The 14,346-nt window shown below is 35.7% G+C and overlaps 1 protein-coding gene across 1 annotated transcript; it reads right to left on the bottom strand.

Annotated features, from left to right (window-relative positions):
- Positions 1-1,885: 1,885 nt before the first annotated feature.
- On the bottom strand, positions 1,886-5,968 carry HOXC13 (homeobox C13). The gene is made up of 2 exons (XM_044083937.1): positions 5,180-5,968; positions 1,886-2,753 (listed from the first exon to the last, which is right to left on the bottom strand). Exons 1-2 carry the CDS (start codon positions 5,841-5,843, stop codon positions 2,497-2,499), a joined length of 921 nt encoding a protein of 306 aa, XP_043939872.1. The 5' UTR covers positions 5,844-5,968; the 3' UTR covers positions 1,886-2,496.
- Positions 5,969-14,346: the final 8,378 nt, after the last annotated feature.

The following is a 14,346-nucleotide window of genomic DNA, read 5'->3' as shown; positions in this document are numbered from 1 at the left end:
GTTATACCCTCGTCTACTCGACAGTTGCATAGTAGATTTTAGATTTCATTTGAAATAACTTAAGGAGGATGGGAAATTATGTATATGGGTGTGTATATATATATATATATATATATATATAGAGAGAGAGAGAGAGAGCCCCCGATGTACTGATATACAGCATCGTGCTTTCAGTAAAGGCACACCTCTGAACTTCTTACTGCAGTAAGTCTGGAAAAAGCCTAAAATAATGGGGGGGGGGGGGCAAAGGCTCAAAGGTAGGGAGAAGTTTTAAATTTTGCACTTAGAAAATTAGTCGCTAGAGTAACAGGGGTTTTCTTGTCTTTGCATTTGCTGAAAGATTTGAAGTTTGAAACTCAGAAGTATGTCATTGTTCAGTTACTTCGATCCTCAGTGATTTGCCCGAAAACCAAAATTTTATGAGGAACAGGAGAAAAATAGGAGGCAAAAATCTGGATAGTTGAGATGTATGAATAATAGCATTGATTTATTTATTCGCTGAGAAATGCTAATCTACGAACTAACTCTTCTTATTAATTTTGATGGTGGCAAATGTATTTGATTTAATGAATCAGATCCTGACTATTTACTCCAGGTTCCCAAGATATGGTGTTGGTTATATTAAAGAAAATGATGTGGTTTTCTGAAGTTTAACACCAATACTATAGATATGTTTTAATCGCTCCTTTACTGTCGTTGTTTCCCGCCATCATGAACTATTTCTGAGATGGAGCTGTCTCACAAGCCGCAAAAGAACTTACTTTCTTTTCTCGTTAACTAATGGTATTTAGTAAGTGCACCTTTAAATAACTTGGCTATATACCATATTAAACTAGTCTCCTCATTTTCTGCGACTTTTGGAAGATTGATGGTCATGTAGCAGGTTTCACCGTTACTCTTTTTGCAGAACAAGATATCTATCTATATCTATCTATCTATGAACCTGCATTGCACCCCACCTCTTTTTCCTGTCCTAGCTAGTTCTTTCCTTCACCTTTATTTCTTTTAATGTCCAAGAACTAATCGCATAAACTGTTATCTAGCTGACAAACCCATTAATACACCTCTTCAAATGCTCAATGTTCAGCATCTACTAATGCGTGTATTTTATGCTGTATATGTACCTCCACTTTCATATGATGCAGTCTGATTAATAAATGTATGTCCAGTGGTTGATATTTATTATATTTAACGTCTGTTCGTGCATGTTGCTAAATGTATGTTTAAAAATGTTTGTAATATGTTTGAACGTTTCTCCTCAGGCCTCGCTGTAAAGGATTATTTGACTAAACCCAGGTGAACAAACCCGGTATGCAAAAGCAAAGTAAATGAATGAATAAACGAATGAATACATAAATAAATAAATACAATTAAATGAAATAATTAAACATGTATTGCTGAATGTTTACTATAACATGATATGCGTTTATACTATGAGGCGTCTAAAGTGTGTTGTTCAAATCAAATATGTGTCTGCTGACGTTACACAAAATTTCACATTGTCCTTATCGTAGCTGTACATCAGTCATCTTCATTATTAAAGTGATAGGATTTCACTCAGTATGCATGGCTTATATGAAAAGTACTACTTTCTAAAATACGAGTTGCTTACTCTTTTAATTTAATAAATGTCTTTATTGAGAGGATTAGTCTCATTAGGTAAGTGGCCTCTTTTTAGGGCAGACTTGAGACTTTATTTACAGTGATTACACCTATGTTGAATGTACTCCTAATTTTAAAAACACATATTTTAGATGAACAAGTAAAAACGCTGTGTGATGTCAGTCAAGGATCCATGTATGCACACACACACAAATATACATCATATACAGTTCACTAATCCTACCCTTTCAAAGATGTCATGAATCATGATTCCGACTTTTTCAGCGAAATTTACATTTATTTTAAATGTTCTTCTTTTGCATTAAGTCCTCACAGCACAAAAGACAAGACAAAACATCCGAGAAGAGTTAAGCTTTAAAGGCATTAAAGACTCGTTTTTACAATTAGAAGACACTGCATTTACAAAATGTAATAGTCATTTCCACTGCAGTGTTAAGAAAGCCAAGCAAGCCATACAGTTTGTTAATTATGTGCACAGAGAACAAACAACAAACACGGATCAGACTTGCTCAGCTTGATTGAATCTTTATAGTCATAACCAGAAAGAGAATTCAGCGCTGCCCTTTGCACACGTACAGAGTTGTCCAGCTTGAAAGGAATTTAAGCAGAATGCTATTACTGCAAATATAAATCCCAGCGATTATTATACAGAATAATGCATCATCATCATCATCAGTCTCGGTTAATGCTATATACATGAATGCATTCTGAACATTTATCACTTCTTAACAGTTGTTTGATAATTATAAACAACCAAAAATATACAATGAAAGACGGAGGGATACCTCGTTCTTTCTAACAGTAAGAAAGTCAAGAGCATATGATATATTTTAATGTTGATAAATAGATGAATATGCTTCAAAACCTCCCCCGTCAAGTGGTATGGTGATGAGCTGTTTTCGATTTCGTAATGACTTTCTTCTCTTTGACTCTCCGGTTTTGAAACCAGATGGTGACTTGTCGCTCGGACAGGTTTGTGCTGGCTGAGATTCTTCGCCTCTTCTCTTTGGTAATGAACTTGCTGGCTGCGTATTCCTTCTCCAGCTCCTTCAGTTGGAGTTTTGTGTACGGAACTCTCTTTTTCCGACCCCTCCGATATCCTGTTACTTCTGGCTGCAGCGGCACCACATCTAGACAGACGATATTAAAAGCCACTGGTTAACTATCTGTTAGGCAAAGAACAAAGCCTCAAGTGAGGTTTGCAGAACAGCTCCAGAAAACAACCAACTTTCTTGGACTCTGCATAATGCGAGTTCCAAAAGTGCTACATTTATGGAAAGCCTTTACATTGCTAAATTACATTTCAATGATCTAATACGATTTGGATATCTCTCAAAACGTTCCATTCTAACTTAACATTGAACAAACCCATTACCACACACCCTAAGGGAAAAAAAACCTCTTAGTGCATTATTTTTAAATAAAATGCTTCAGTGTTGTTTCAATGTATCCTTGGAATGCGTTCAGAATTCTTATTTTAAAACGAAAGATTAACAACGCGGAGTTTATTTTACTGTTTGCATAATTGCTAATGAAGTTGTTTTCCCCAAACACGTTTCTTTCCAGTTTTAACTCAGTACGAATTGTTTAACCACGTACATCATAATAAGGTCTATACTTGAAGCAAAGTGACATGCACAAATGTTTGATTTCGGTATTTTTCTCAAAATTTTTATAATAAAATTGATTGATGAAAAACATCTTAACTAAAACACCGTCAAACGTACTAATTCAAGACTATGTATTGTTGTTTCTTTTGATGGTAAGAAGACGAGTCGGGTAACACTTAAATGTTTTCCGAAACGAGAGGAGAGCTAATCTTTCCAAAGAACTGTGTAACATATTTGTTTATTTATTTATTTATTGCTTGTTTCCCCTAGTTTTTATGTTACCAGATACAGTGAACTTGCCAACGTTCATTTTCAGCCATTGCCCTAGCCAGCAACAGACATCAGCATTTGTAAGTACATAAATCCAATTATTTTCTGAGTCAGCAGTGGTTGCAAACAGAACCATGTATACATCAATAAGCCTATTCTAGTACGGCACTGAATATAGTAGTTACATGAGCTGAAATGTAAGACACCAAAAGGGAGAACACGTTATAACTCCATAAACTAGCACATTTTATGACATCAATGCTTAAGATAAATGATTAAGATAATGGGGAAACACAGAAACTGAAGAGAGCAGAGACTGTTGCCCTGACAGCATCTTCCTGGGTCAACAAGACACCTGCAAAAGGATGACACTGCAATAATCCAGTTTTAAAGCTAAATAAGGAGCCGGATTTTTGAGGAGGGGGTTGTTAATGTCTATGGGTTGTGGAACTGAAGTTTATACTGGTAGAACAATTTATGCCAAAAATCTATTCAGACAATATGTACAACACTTTGTGACATTAAGGTGTGCTGAAGGGATTAAAAGGTGAATTTGTTAGTTAATATGGGGTAACAGGCAAGGTTTAGTAATTCGCTGGGGTAGCTAACAATGTGGCGTTATCAGTAAATGGAAGCCAGATGCATTTTGCAGTGACAAACAGTGATGCTGTTTACCAGGAAGTTAATATGAAAAGTCAAGACTGCTATAGTACTGTCCATTTTTATTTGACAACAATATTAAAACAAAACTGTGTGATGTACATGCCTTTGCATTCAACCAAAGGAGTCCAGAAGTTCTCTTAGCCATAGAGTTGTACAAGCCTGGTGATTAACCCCCCCCCCTCCAAATTTTTTTTTTCACTGTAACAACCTGTTACCTGAAATGAAAATATTTTATGTAAACAACACCCGGTTTAATTCTCAATTTATACCAGGTTACACACACACAAACTCAATTTTTTGAAGGGGAATTAGAATTAAATGAAAATATTATTTTTACACTGGATTATGTCAAATATTGTCCCCAAATGTTGTATTAAGTAAACCCATGTCTTAGTTATTAGCAGTTTGATAATATATTTACATTTTTCACTAATACTTAGTTTGATAACGTGTGAGCTGTTTTGTTTCTTATCCTTATTTGTAAGACAGCGAGTTAGGTATTTATTACATTACACCTTTAACCGTGGCACTGATTGCTGGTTACTTAGGTTTAAGCAACAGACACTCACTGTATGGGATTTGGTTAGCTATTGTTAGACTGGAAATCATATTTGAAATGTAAATGCAGTCTCAAGGTACACCAGACTACGAAGTAATTAACAACGCAGGCCATGTGATGTGACATCTCGCTGACTTTCTCAGGTTTACATATATGCTTATTGTTTCTTTTTTAATTTGTTTATTTGAATTATTTATTCAATGCTAGTAAATTTTTCAACTACAAACTCTGAAATTATGTTATGAGGGACGCAAGGACGATTTTAGACAGACTTGTGGAAGAACAACTTGCAAAAAATAATAACAAACAAGGAGTGACAAATAAAACAGAATATCATAACTCACTCATTCTACTGACAGGCAAATGACAATCATTTGTGTTGACTTAAACTTTTGAAGCTGTAACTGAATCCAAGCCTAAACTATATATGTAACCTACCATTTTAGTACCGTACCTGGGAAAGGTGACTTCCACAAATGGGTTGGCTGTGAGGGCTCCTTGGAACAATAAACCTGCCCATCCCAGCCATTGGAAATAGCCCAGTGTTGATATCCTTCCATTGGTAGCAAGGCGTCATGTCTTGGTTCTGGATGAGAACTGATACTGGGAACAACTGACATGTCCAAATAACCAGGGACTGTTTGGTAAGAAGAAGGAAAACTGGGGTAAAACGCAAACTCTTTGGCCCTGGAAGACAGTTCCTCGTTTGACAGAGAGCTGCTGGGCTCAGTGTACTTTTCAGCTGGGTGATAAGAGCATGGCTTCTGCTGCAAGTTCATGTTGTGGGAATGAGAGAGCCTGCACCCATAATAGGCACTTCCAAAAGGATAGCCGTAACCTAGGCTTGCACCAGATGAAGTCTGATTTGCAGAACATTGCCTGCCGGCCTCTGGAGCCGCAATATCCGGATAGACAGCGCTCTGATGAGTCGTTATTGTGCTGGAATGGCGACCCAAAGCTGAATGCGATATGAAATCCCGACAATGACTTGCTGGACAATTCCCATTCAGTCCCTCCATGCCCGTGTTTTTGTTATGAATATTTTCATTCGGGCTTTTTTCATACACGTACATTAAAGTATCCGCCCAGCGTGGATGCAGAACTACTGAAGTCGTCATATCAGGGGCTGCCGATGCTTTTTAAAAGTAGACTTCCCAAAGAGAGAGAGAGACACCTATTTCTCGGGCACATTTTTTTACGTCACGCATGCGCATTAGAAAATCAGAGTTAAACTCATTGAGATTCGGATCTGATCACGTGATATGGAAATGGAGTTCAATAAATCCAGACTGTACTAGTGAGTTTCATAAGCTCATTTTCTCATACATCCTTGTTACCTTTTGACGGGAAGAGGAATATTTCTGAGGAACTGCTATTAGAAATATTTAAAGGGAAAGGTACGCTCAAAAAACACGATTTGAAAACTGTCAACAATCCGAAGAGAGCAGACAGAAAGTGCAGTTCCTTGTTTTTCACGATTATTCTTTGCTTGAACATTTTTAATTCCTCTCAGAACTAATAATATTGACGACTACCACAAATTTAGAAATACAGGTACCAAGTTATAAAATAGAGCAGACCTTTTTCCACACACTTGCAGTTTCCAATTCTGTTTTTATTTACTATAACCTACGTCATATATAGCCGAATCATCATCATCATCATCATCCTCACCATCATTATCATCAATATAGTCTTCTAACTATAGCAGCCTTAGGGCGTATTGTAAGACCAGAAAACCGACTATTGTTTAACTTATATGGATTTGAAAAATACTGTTTCTGGAAGATAATCGAGGCACCACTGTTAAGTGTAAGTGTTTAATTGTTAAAATTACAACGAGCGCTTATTTGAAACCATCAGCGTCACAAGAGACATCACAGAGAAGTTTTAGAAAGTAATTCTTCTACATTATAAAATATTATAAATTGCATGTAGAAAAAACATCATTATATTACAGCAAGGATTATGCGTTAGTGTATAATATTTAGTTTTTCTGTTTCAGCATCTGTAAGGTCTTTCTCTCTCTCTCTCTCTCTCTCACACACACACACACACACATACACACACACACCAGGGAAACCGCAGAGTGAGAGCTGTACAAACCCTTTAAGGGGTGGATACGGTTCTGAGTGTTTCTGTGTTCCTGGTTGAGGAAAGAAATGGTCAATACTGTGACCACACACGGACTTTACATATGCTGGCACTATCAATAAGGTACAATAGTATTAGTGCAATTAACCCTTTCTGATACAAGGTAACACAAATGTCTTTAAAATCGTATACATTTGCATTGTTTTCAGACTGAAATTACATATACGCTTTATGGAGAGGACACACATCTCTGACAACCTAACATTTTATTAGAAATTACTTGGCCAACAATATGATGAAGAAGAAAGTGCTGCAAAGATCGAAAACTGCAGTGTGGTTTTTGATTGTACAATACAAGCGTGAAACAAACGCGCGCATTCTCGCGCACGTGCACACGATTTTTTCAAGTAACTGAGTTTAATCATACAAATAATGTAACTGCAAACACTTGTATATGCACGTTTCTTTAGCTGACTTTTCTTTCTTTTTCTTTTCTTGTATTCTTTTTTATTAATGTCCACATATTACTTTAGTGGCAGAACCATTATAGAAAGGCAATCATATTCATTCATAGCTGGATTTTTTTTCGGTTAAGGCAAAGATGCACTCTATATGACTGAACAACTATCTGCATACCATAATGGGTTTGTTTTCCAAAGCTGGATTGTTGAGTTTTTTTTTTTTCTTTAAGATGATAATGCATGCCAATGAACATTATTGATACTGACCTTCCATAACGGGTCTGTTTCCAGAGTGATTTATCAACACTGGTTAAAAAAAAAGATTAAACCGAGGAGATATTTGTATAAGCTACCGACTTGTTTAAAATTCACATTGTTTGTATGATTAAATCAATAATTACTTTAAAAACAATACATGTTCGCGCAGCAGGGACTGCGCGCGGCTGGCTGTGCGCATGCTGGGAGATCAATCAAAATGCACACTTTGTCTTTTTCGATCTTTTTAGCATTTACTTCATGATATTCTTAAATCATTCTAAAGAAGCACCGTGTTTCTAATACACTTCACACTATAAGGGATTTGTACCCCCACTATAACAAATATATGCAAATTACTACGTTTAAAACCAGGGCAAAACTTGCACGTCTTAATAGCTTTGAAATTACATCTCGACATGTCATGGTAAAGAGTACTGGCACTAACACTAATTCAATTTATACAAGTCTATCTAGCTTAGTGTGTGGTCATGGTCAGTCGTGAGTATGTTTGTAGAAGTGCGTGATGTGTATACACACACACACACCTTACATTAGTTATTACTATTTTACCTATCTACCATGTGCTATTATTATTAGAAGTTTTTCCTAATAAACCAGTATTACTTTAAGTAATCGTTGACTTTACATCCCACAAACAAGTCTGAAGGATGTGCCACACATTTAGAAAGCCTATATCATCGCAGTATAGATTTTGAATTATATTTATAAAATCAGAAAGGTCATTTTTGTCTGAGGTGTTGCTTATACAAAGTCAGGCATTTATTACAGTAAAGAAACAAGTAGTCACGTTGAATGTAGCTTCGTCTGTTTGGGGTACGTGTTTTCTTCTTCTTTTTTAGTATTTGTATAATTCTTGGATTTAGTCTTCCGGTCAGAACGATTTGTTCCCAATTTAGCCACGCTCTTTGGATGATGAAACGCATGTCTACAAACTATATTGTAGTTTTAAAGTCAAAACTTAATTTACAGTTAAAACAAATGTCAGATAACAAGGCATGCATAGAACATCATTTGTAATCTATACGTTTTGTAAGAATTGTGCTTCTGTAAACATGAAACTGTCACCTGTAAGAACACTTTGAAAAGATACCTGTGTGCATACTGGTACGATGTAATGTTGATATCAGTTTTGATCAATTTATCCACGTGGAACTCGTTCACAGAGGAGAACATACCTTTCTATGTGAAGAAGTAGGGTGGATGGCAGGTCTCATATAAACGTATACATCAGTTTGTCTGTACCCTATCTATTTGTCTGTCTGCTTGTCTAAAAGGTGCAACAGTGGCAAGGTAAGTGATGGAAAACAGACTAATTAGGGAAAGACTACCACTGATAAGGAAAATGAAATTGTAATCATGGCTATGAGTTTTATGGAGAAAGATAAGTGACAGTTGGCAAAATACACACACACACGTGTGTGTGTGTGAAAAGTCTTACTTGAGAGATCAGTGTTTATGAAAGAAAAATCATGACCGTTTGTAGTGAGTAATTTTACATCAGTGACACTGAAACGACCGTCACAAGAAGATGAAAAAAAAATCAAGGTAACGTACCAATACTTCCTTGCAGCTTGTCCACAGAGCAGAAACAGGTGCACGTTCGAGGGAACGAACGTGTTTCGGGGAATAAAGAAAATACGTAGTTTAAAATATCATAAGTTGCTCGTCCCATGCAGTGCAACTTTTCTGTGATAATCTGAGCCTTTAATATTATTAAAATTGAGTTTTTTCCGTCCCAAATCAATCATTCCATGACATCAAACTGCAAAAATGCTTAAAACAATCAGCATGGAAAATAGTCAGCATAAACTATTATTATTGTTATTACTGCTGTCGCTATTGTTGTTACTTCTACTCTGTGTGATTATGTTGTTTTTATCAGAATTAATGAGTGAAACGAATATAAGTAACTGAATGTCAGCCACGACATTTTACCTTTCTTCTTCAGCCTGCAACCCCTGTAAATAAATAAGTTACTCAATGGGACCAAAGCTCTCCTGCTACATTGAATATCAACAGCTACAGATAATGGGTCTCCCCCAGTGTTTACATACCGGAGCTTGCAATATTTGCACAACACACATGAATATGACAATTATTTTTTTTTAAATAAACAGTAGTCGACCTATGTTAGTTGTCTATGTAGGACTACAACTTGTAGAAAGCATACTTTTGCAAAAGGCAGTTGCTTGTAGAGTTCAGAGCTTCAGTCTGTCTGTATCTTCACTTTAAAACGCGAAAACTGTATATTAATAAAGTTACCTCATAATTCTGTAATGACAGATCTGAGTTTGGAATGTTTTCTTAAGACAGTAAGCGCATTTAAGGCTAAATAGAAAGATTAAATCAGGGCATTTCTAAACATTAGTCCCAGATACATTAGAAGTGTAAGACTGTAATAACTCAGCCATATCTTATATGCATTTAACACGTTAAGCTCCAGTTGCGTTTACCAGGTGATACAGGAGATATTTAAGAAGCAATTATTATAATTTTAAAGTGATTCTGAAAGATTAGAGGGATTTGGTTGTAAAATGTTTTGCACATTTCCTTACCATACAAAACGATTTTAAGAATATTGTAATGTAATAAACAATATTAGACAGAAACTAAGAATGTTACTTGGTGTTTGTATTGGAAGCAATCTTACTGTAAGGAATTGCAGTGTAACTCGATGCATCACAAAGTTACCGAATTAATTTTTATCTTCAAGTGTGGGAGGAATTCTTACTTGTGGTTTTCTTTTGACAGACTTCAAAGTAACAAGAGGCATACCATATCTAAAACATTACAGCAATACATATTGAAACTTTAAGAACTTATATATAAATTACCCAGTTGTGTTCTTATATTGTTACACAGGCTGACTGTGCACTGTGGGTGATGAAATGAATGTAAAAAACAAGACCCCTTCAATGGTGCAATTTATGTATATAGTTTTCCAGGAATTATGTTATTTTATCTGTAAATTGTTTATAGACCGACTTTCTACTCATCAGATTAGAGTCGACGTATATTGTGTTTTATTTTTATTTATTTATTTATTTTTTGCATATGTTTCCTTACTTTTCACTGACCAACAACATATTCGGATACAGTTAATGGCCCTTCAGCTGACTCAGATTTGTTGCAGATTGAGGGTAAGGTCAACATTCTGTTTACAAAATTTCTGCTTTCATGATCTAGTTAATGACATTATAATTGGAATAGTTTGCAAACGGTTCGTTTGTCTCATTTGCCCTATTTTGTATATCAATGTGTTTAAACGACATATTCCCAATTAACAAATTTCAGCAATTACATGTCAGATAATATGTTATCTGTCACTTATTGGAAGAATTGCTGTCAGGGCGCGCGCGCGCGCAAACACACAGTACTCTATCAAAATTCATGAATAACTGATTTAACATGTCATCATGTCTTGATAACTTTATACAGTACATACGTGCCATTTAGCATGCTGGTATCTGTGACACTTGCCCATTTCATATAATATGCAGAGCTCATTTTCTTTCAAATTAAACTTTGTACTGCATTTATGTCAAGAAGTATGTTCATGTTTGTCCGTCTGTCTGCCTGTCATGTCTTTCAGCAATGGTCATTCTTCTAATGTGCGTTATAAAATATTAACTGCTCCAAGAAAATTGTATTTTTGCAAGTAATTTTAGAGGAATTCAAGTATTTTAACTGTAAGCGATACTTCTTATAGTTTGTTCTTCTGTTCTGCTGGAGTGACTCACAGCTTTCCAATTCATTTTGATTTTACATTTTGGTTTGCAGCACTGGCATAGGCATATTTGCTTGCCATCAATACATAACTCAATAAAGTTTTCGAGTAACAACTAACAATGTGATTACTGTAATTAAACCATTATTTTAATCGACAGTTGTCATTAACCCCCGTATGTTACCGCCTCCATATCTATCAACTGCACCTCATTTTGAGTCTTAAAAAGTCTATGTTCCACACTGTTTCAGAATGAATTGGTCTACCATGCATTCATTTTAAGGATATTTTTAAACTAATATTCATGGTAAATAATACTAAATCGTAATAATTAGTCAAAATAACCATTTATAAGTAAAAACAGCACATTTTGCCCATACTGTAAACTTTCTTGTTGACGTTGTTACCACGTTGCTAGTAATACTTCGACATTTGCCCATTTGCTCCACATTATACAATATAATGTCTCCACATCTTAGAGATGGAAGGCTGTAAGCTATGAACCCCCTCCCTATTACAATTGAAGGCGTGGCATGACTCCATAATTTAATCTTTTATATTATTATTCTTCCTCGATTTCAATTATTTCGTGTTGTTCTTTTGAATTTACATATTATTTATTAAACGTGGATTGATCCCATTCTTCGGTTTCTAACCAACGCTGTAGGCTAAGTATAAGTATTCGTCATACTTGTACTTAAAATGTCTGCTGCTTGAACGCCTCTGCATAACTACTGAGGTATTCTATAATTTTTTAAATTAAAGTCTAAACTGTCAGAACTGTAAATGACTGATAACTATAACCAAGACTAGATGTACCCGTTTTTTTTTATTTTGTTCTCCACTTTTTTGTAGTCTTTCCCCCCTGGCCTCGACTAAGAAATGGACTATGCACAGAGCACTTTCCCGGTTATCGCAAACTAACTAACTAACTAACTAACTAACTAACTAACTAACTAACTAACTAACTTCAACTCACTCAGTCACTAAACACACAAAATCAGTCAATACATATATACATAAAATGCAATCCACAAATATCCAAGTATTGTGAAAATATTTATTTGCAGAGAATGCCTTTAAAATTGATTTGTTGTGATACATAAAATTATCAAAGTGACGTGTAGGCTTTATTGACTATTCGGTTATGACAGACTAATACAATCTGCTGTTTACATGGATGCAACTTCAGCCCATTAAATGTATTATAATATATACGTTTATTTTGCTACTGTACAAAGAGTTCTCTGGGCAGCTTTAAATTTATAGCACACTGCTGTTTTGTTTTTTTATTTGCAAGTTGAGTTATCTGTCTCGGTTGTAATTTCACTTAGAATGAACTGAATCACATATTTCTCTCTCTATGTGGGGGAGGGGAGCATGGCTGGTGTGCTATACTGTATCATACCGTGTCAAGCAATACCACGCTATGCACTAGAAACTCTGGCAGTGACGGCAAAGAAGGGCAACTTTACCATGTAATATGCTCATTTTCCAGTGCCTTAGAGAAAATATTGACTAATCAACAACATAATTCTCTCAATTAAAAACAAAAAGCTGCTGTATTTTTCGTTGAATTAACGTGTCCTGCAGTTTGTGATTCTACCCAAAGAAGACTGCTCAGTCATAGGTTTCCTTATATATTGCCTATCAGTTCAAGTGAGACGTCTGCTTCCTGTCTTTAGACTGTGTCTTCCTTTTTCTACCATTTAGATTTTACTTGTAAAATGTGCTATTGTCTTATTTTATTAGTCAAAATGGGTAGTTTTTTATCAAGCCACAGTCTCCTTCCATGCCATGTGTTGTGCTACAAGTACCACACCACCTCTGTCACAAAACAGAGTATCTGTGCTGAAATTATGTTGCAGTACTCTTAATAGTATATGCCATCTAGGTATCTATGCTAAGAGAGTCATTCGCTTGCATCCTGTTCACAATCTATCACAGCTATTAACTATTATAGAATACAGAGAGTAAGTATAAATCAATCAAATCAAAAGAATAGTTACACCAGTCATCTTTCCACCCTTCTAGCCCCCTTACTTTAATAGAATACGACAAGAACTTTAACCAACTGTAGTTCTGACACCATTAGCTCGCAGAAGAGGTATGCCATTACATTTCCAGAGCTTGCCTGTTAGAAAGTTTGCTGAATATTTTTAAGCATTGTCACTTTGTCAAAGTTTAACAGTGAGAAGTGTGTTGAATACGCAGTTTAAAGTTATAACATCATTCTAACAACACATTATACGGTGTTAAATATAAAGATAAAGCCCCATTGTGTTTGTGTATATGTGTATGCATATGTATACACGCACAAGTGTGTGTGTGCGCGCGCGCGCGCGTTTTTTTTCTACGTTGTAACTCTGGTATTAAACTCCTCGCAAAGTTCCAGTCAGGAAAACAACTCGATTTTGCTCTAAGTACATTATTTGTCCTAAACTATGAAACACTATTTCTACATTTCCGCAAAGACTTGCAATAAAATGCTATCATTCTTATAAAGGTTTAATGTTTGCATCTCTACCACGTAAAACCACGCCAATGCAAAGGTCTCGAGTTTTGTTTCAGAATCTCAGTTTGACAACAGTTCTGAGCTAAACTGATTTTACACAAACGAGACACACAAAACAATGCAATACAGAAAAGTTCCAGTTAAGTTGCTCAACAGTGTTTTTAAAATGTCATGTTTCTTCGTGAGCAGGTTTATGTGTAAAATGGGAAGGATCCCAAATGAAGATCACAATTGGAATTACGTGTTCAGAGTATTTTTCGAAGATGATACTTCTTTCTTGTAGACGACTGGAGACGTACACAACTTTAAAGTCCCCGAAGTTGTCAAAATTCTTCTGCAGAGGAAGTCCAAGGTCAAGGTAAAAGTCACACAAACAAGGTCGTTATTAGTGTCTAGACAGATAAGAATGAACTTCGCACGCAGATCTGTCGAGTTTACGTGAAAAGCCTGTGCAATTAAGCATGATAAGACTGCAAAAGCCAACAGCGGATGTAGAAAATTAGCAAACAAATGGTGTTACAGCAAAAAAGATCTGGAAGCTTTAA

The sequence above is a fragment of the Protopterus annectens genome, chromosome 9.part0, assembly GCF_019279795.1.
Source record: "Protopterus annectens isolate FY-2018-M chromosome 9.part0, PAN1.0, whole genome shotgun sequence".
Taxonomy (NCBI): Eukaryota; Metazoa; Chordata; order Ceratodontiformes; family Protopteridae; genus Protopterus; species Protopterus annectens.
This window is presented reverse-complemented; position numbering and strand designations above follow the sequence as displayed.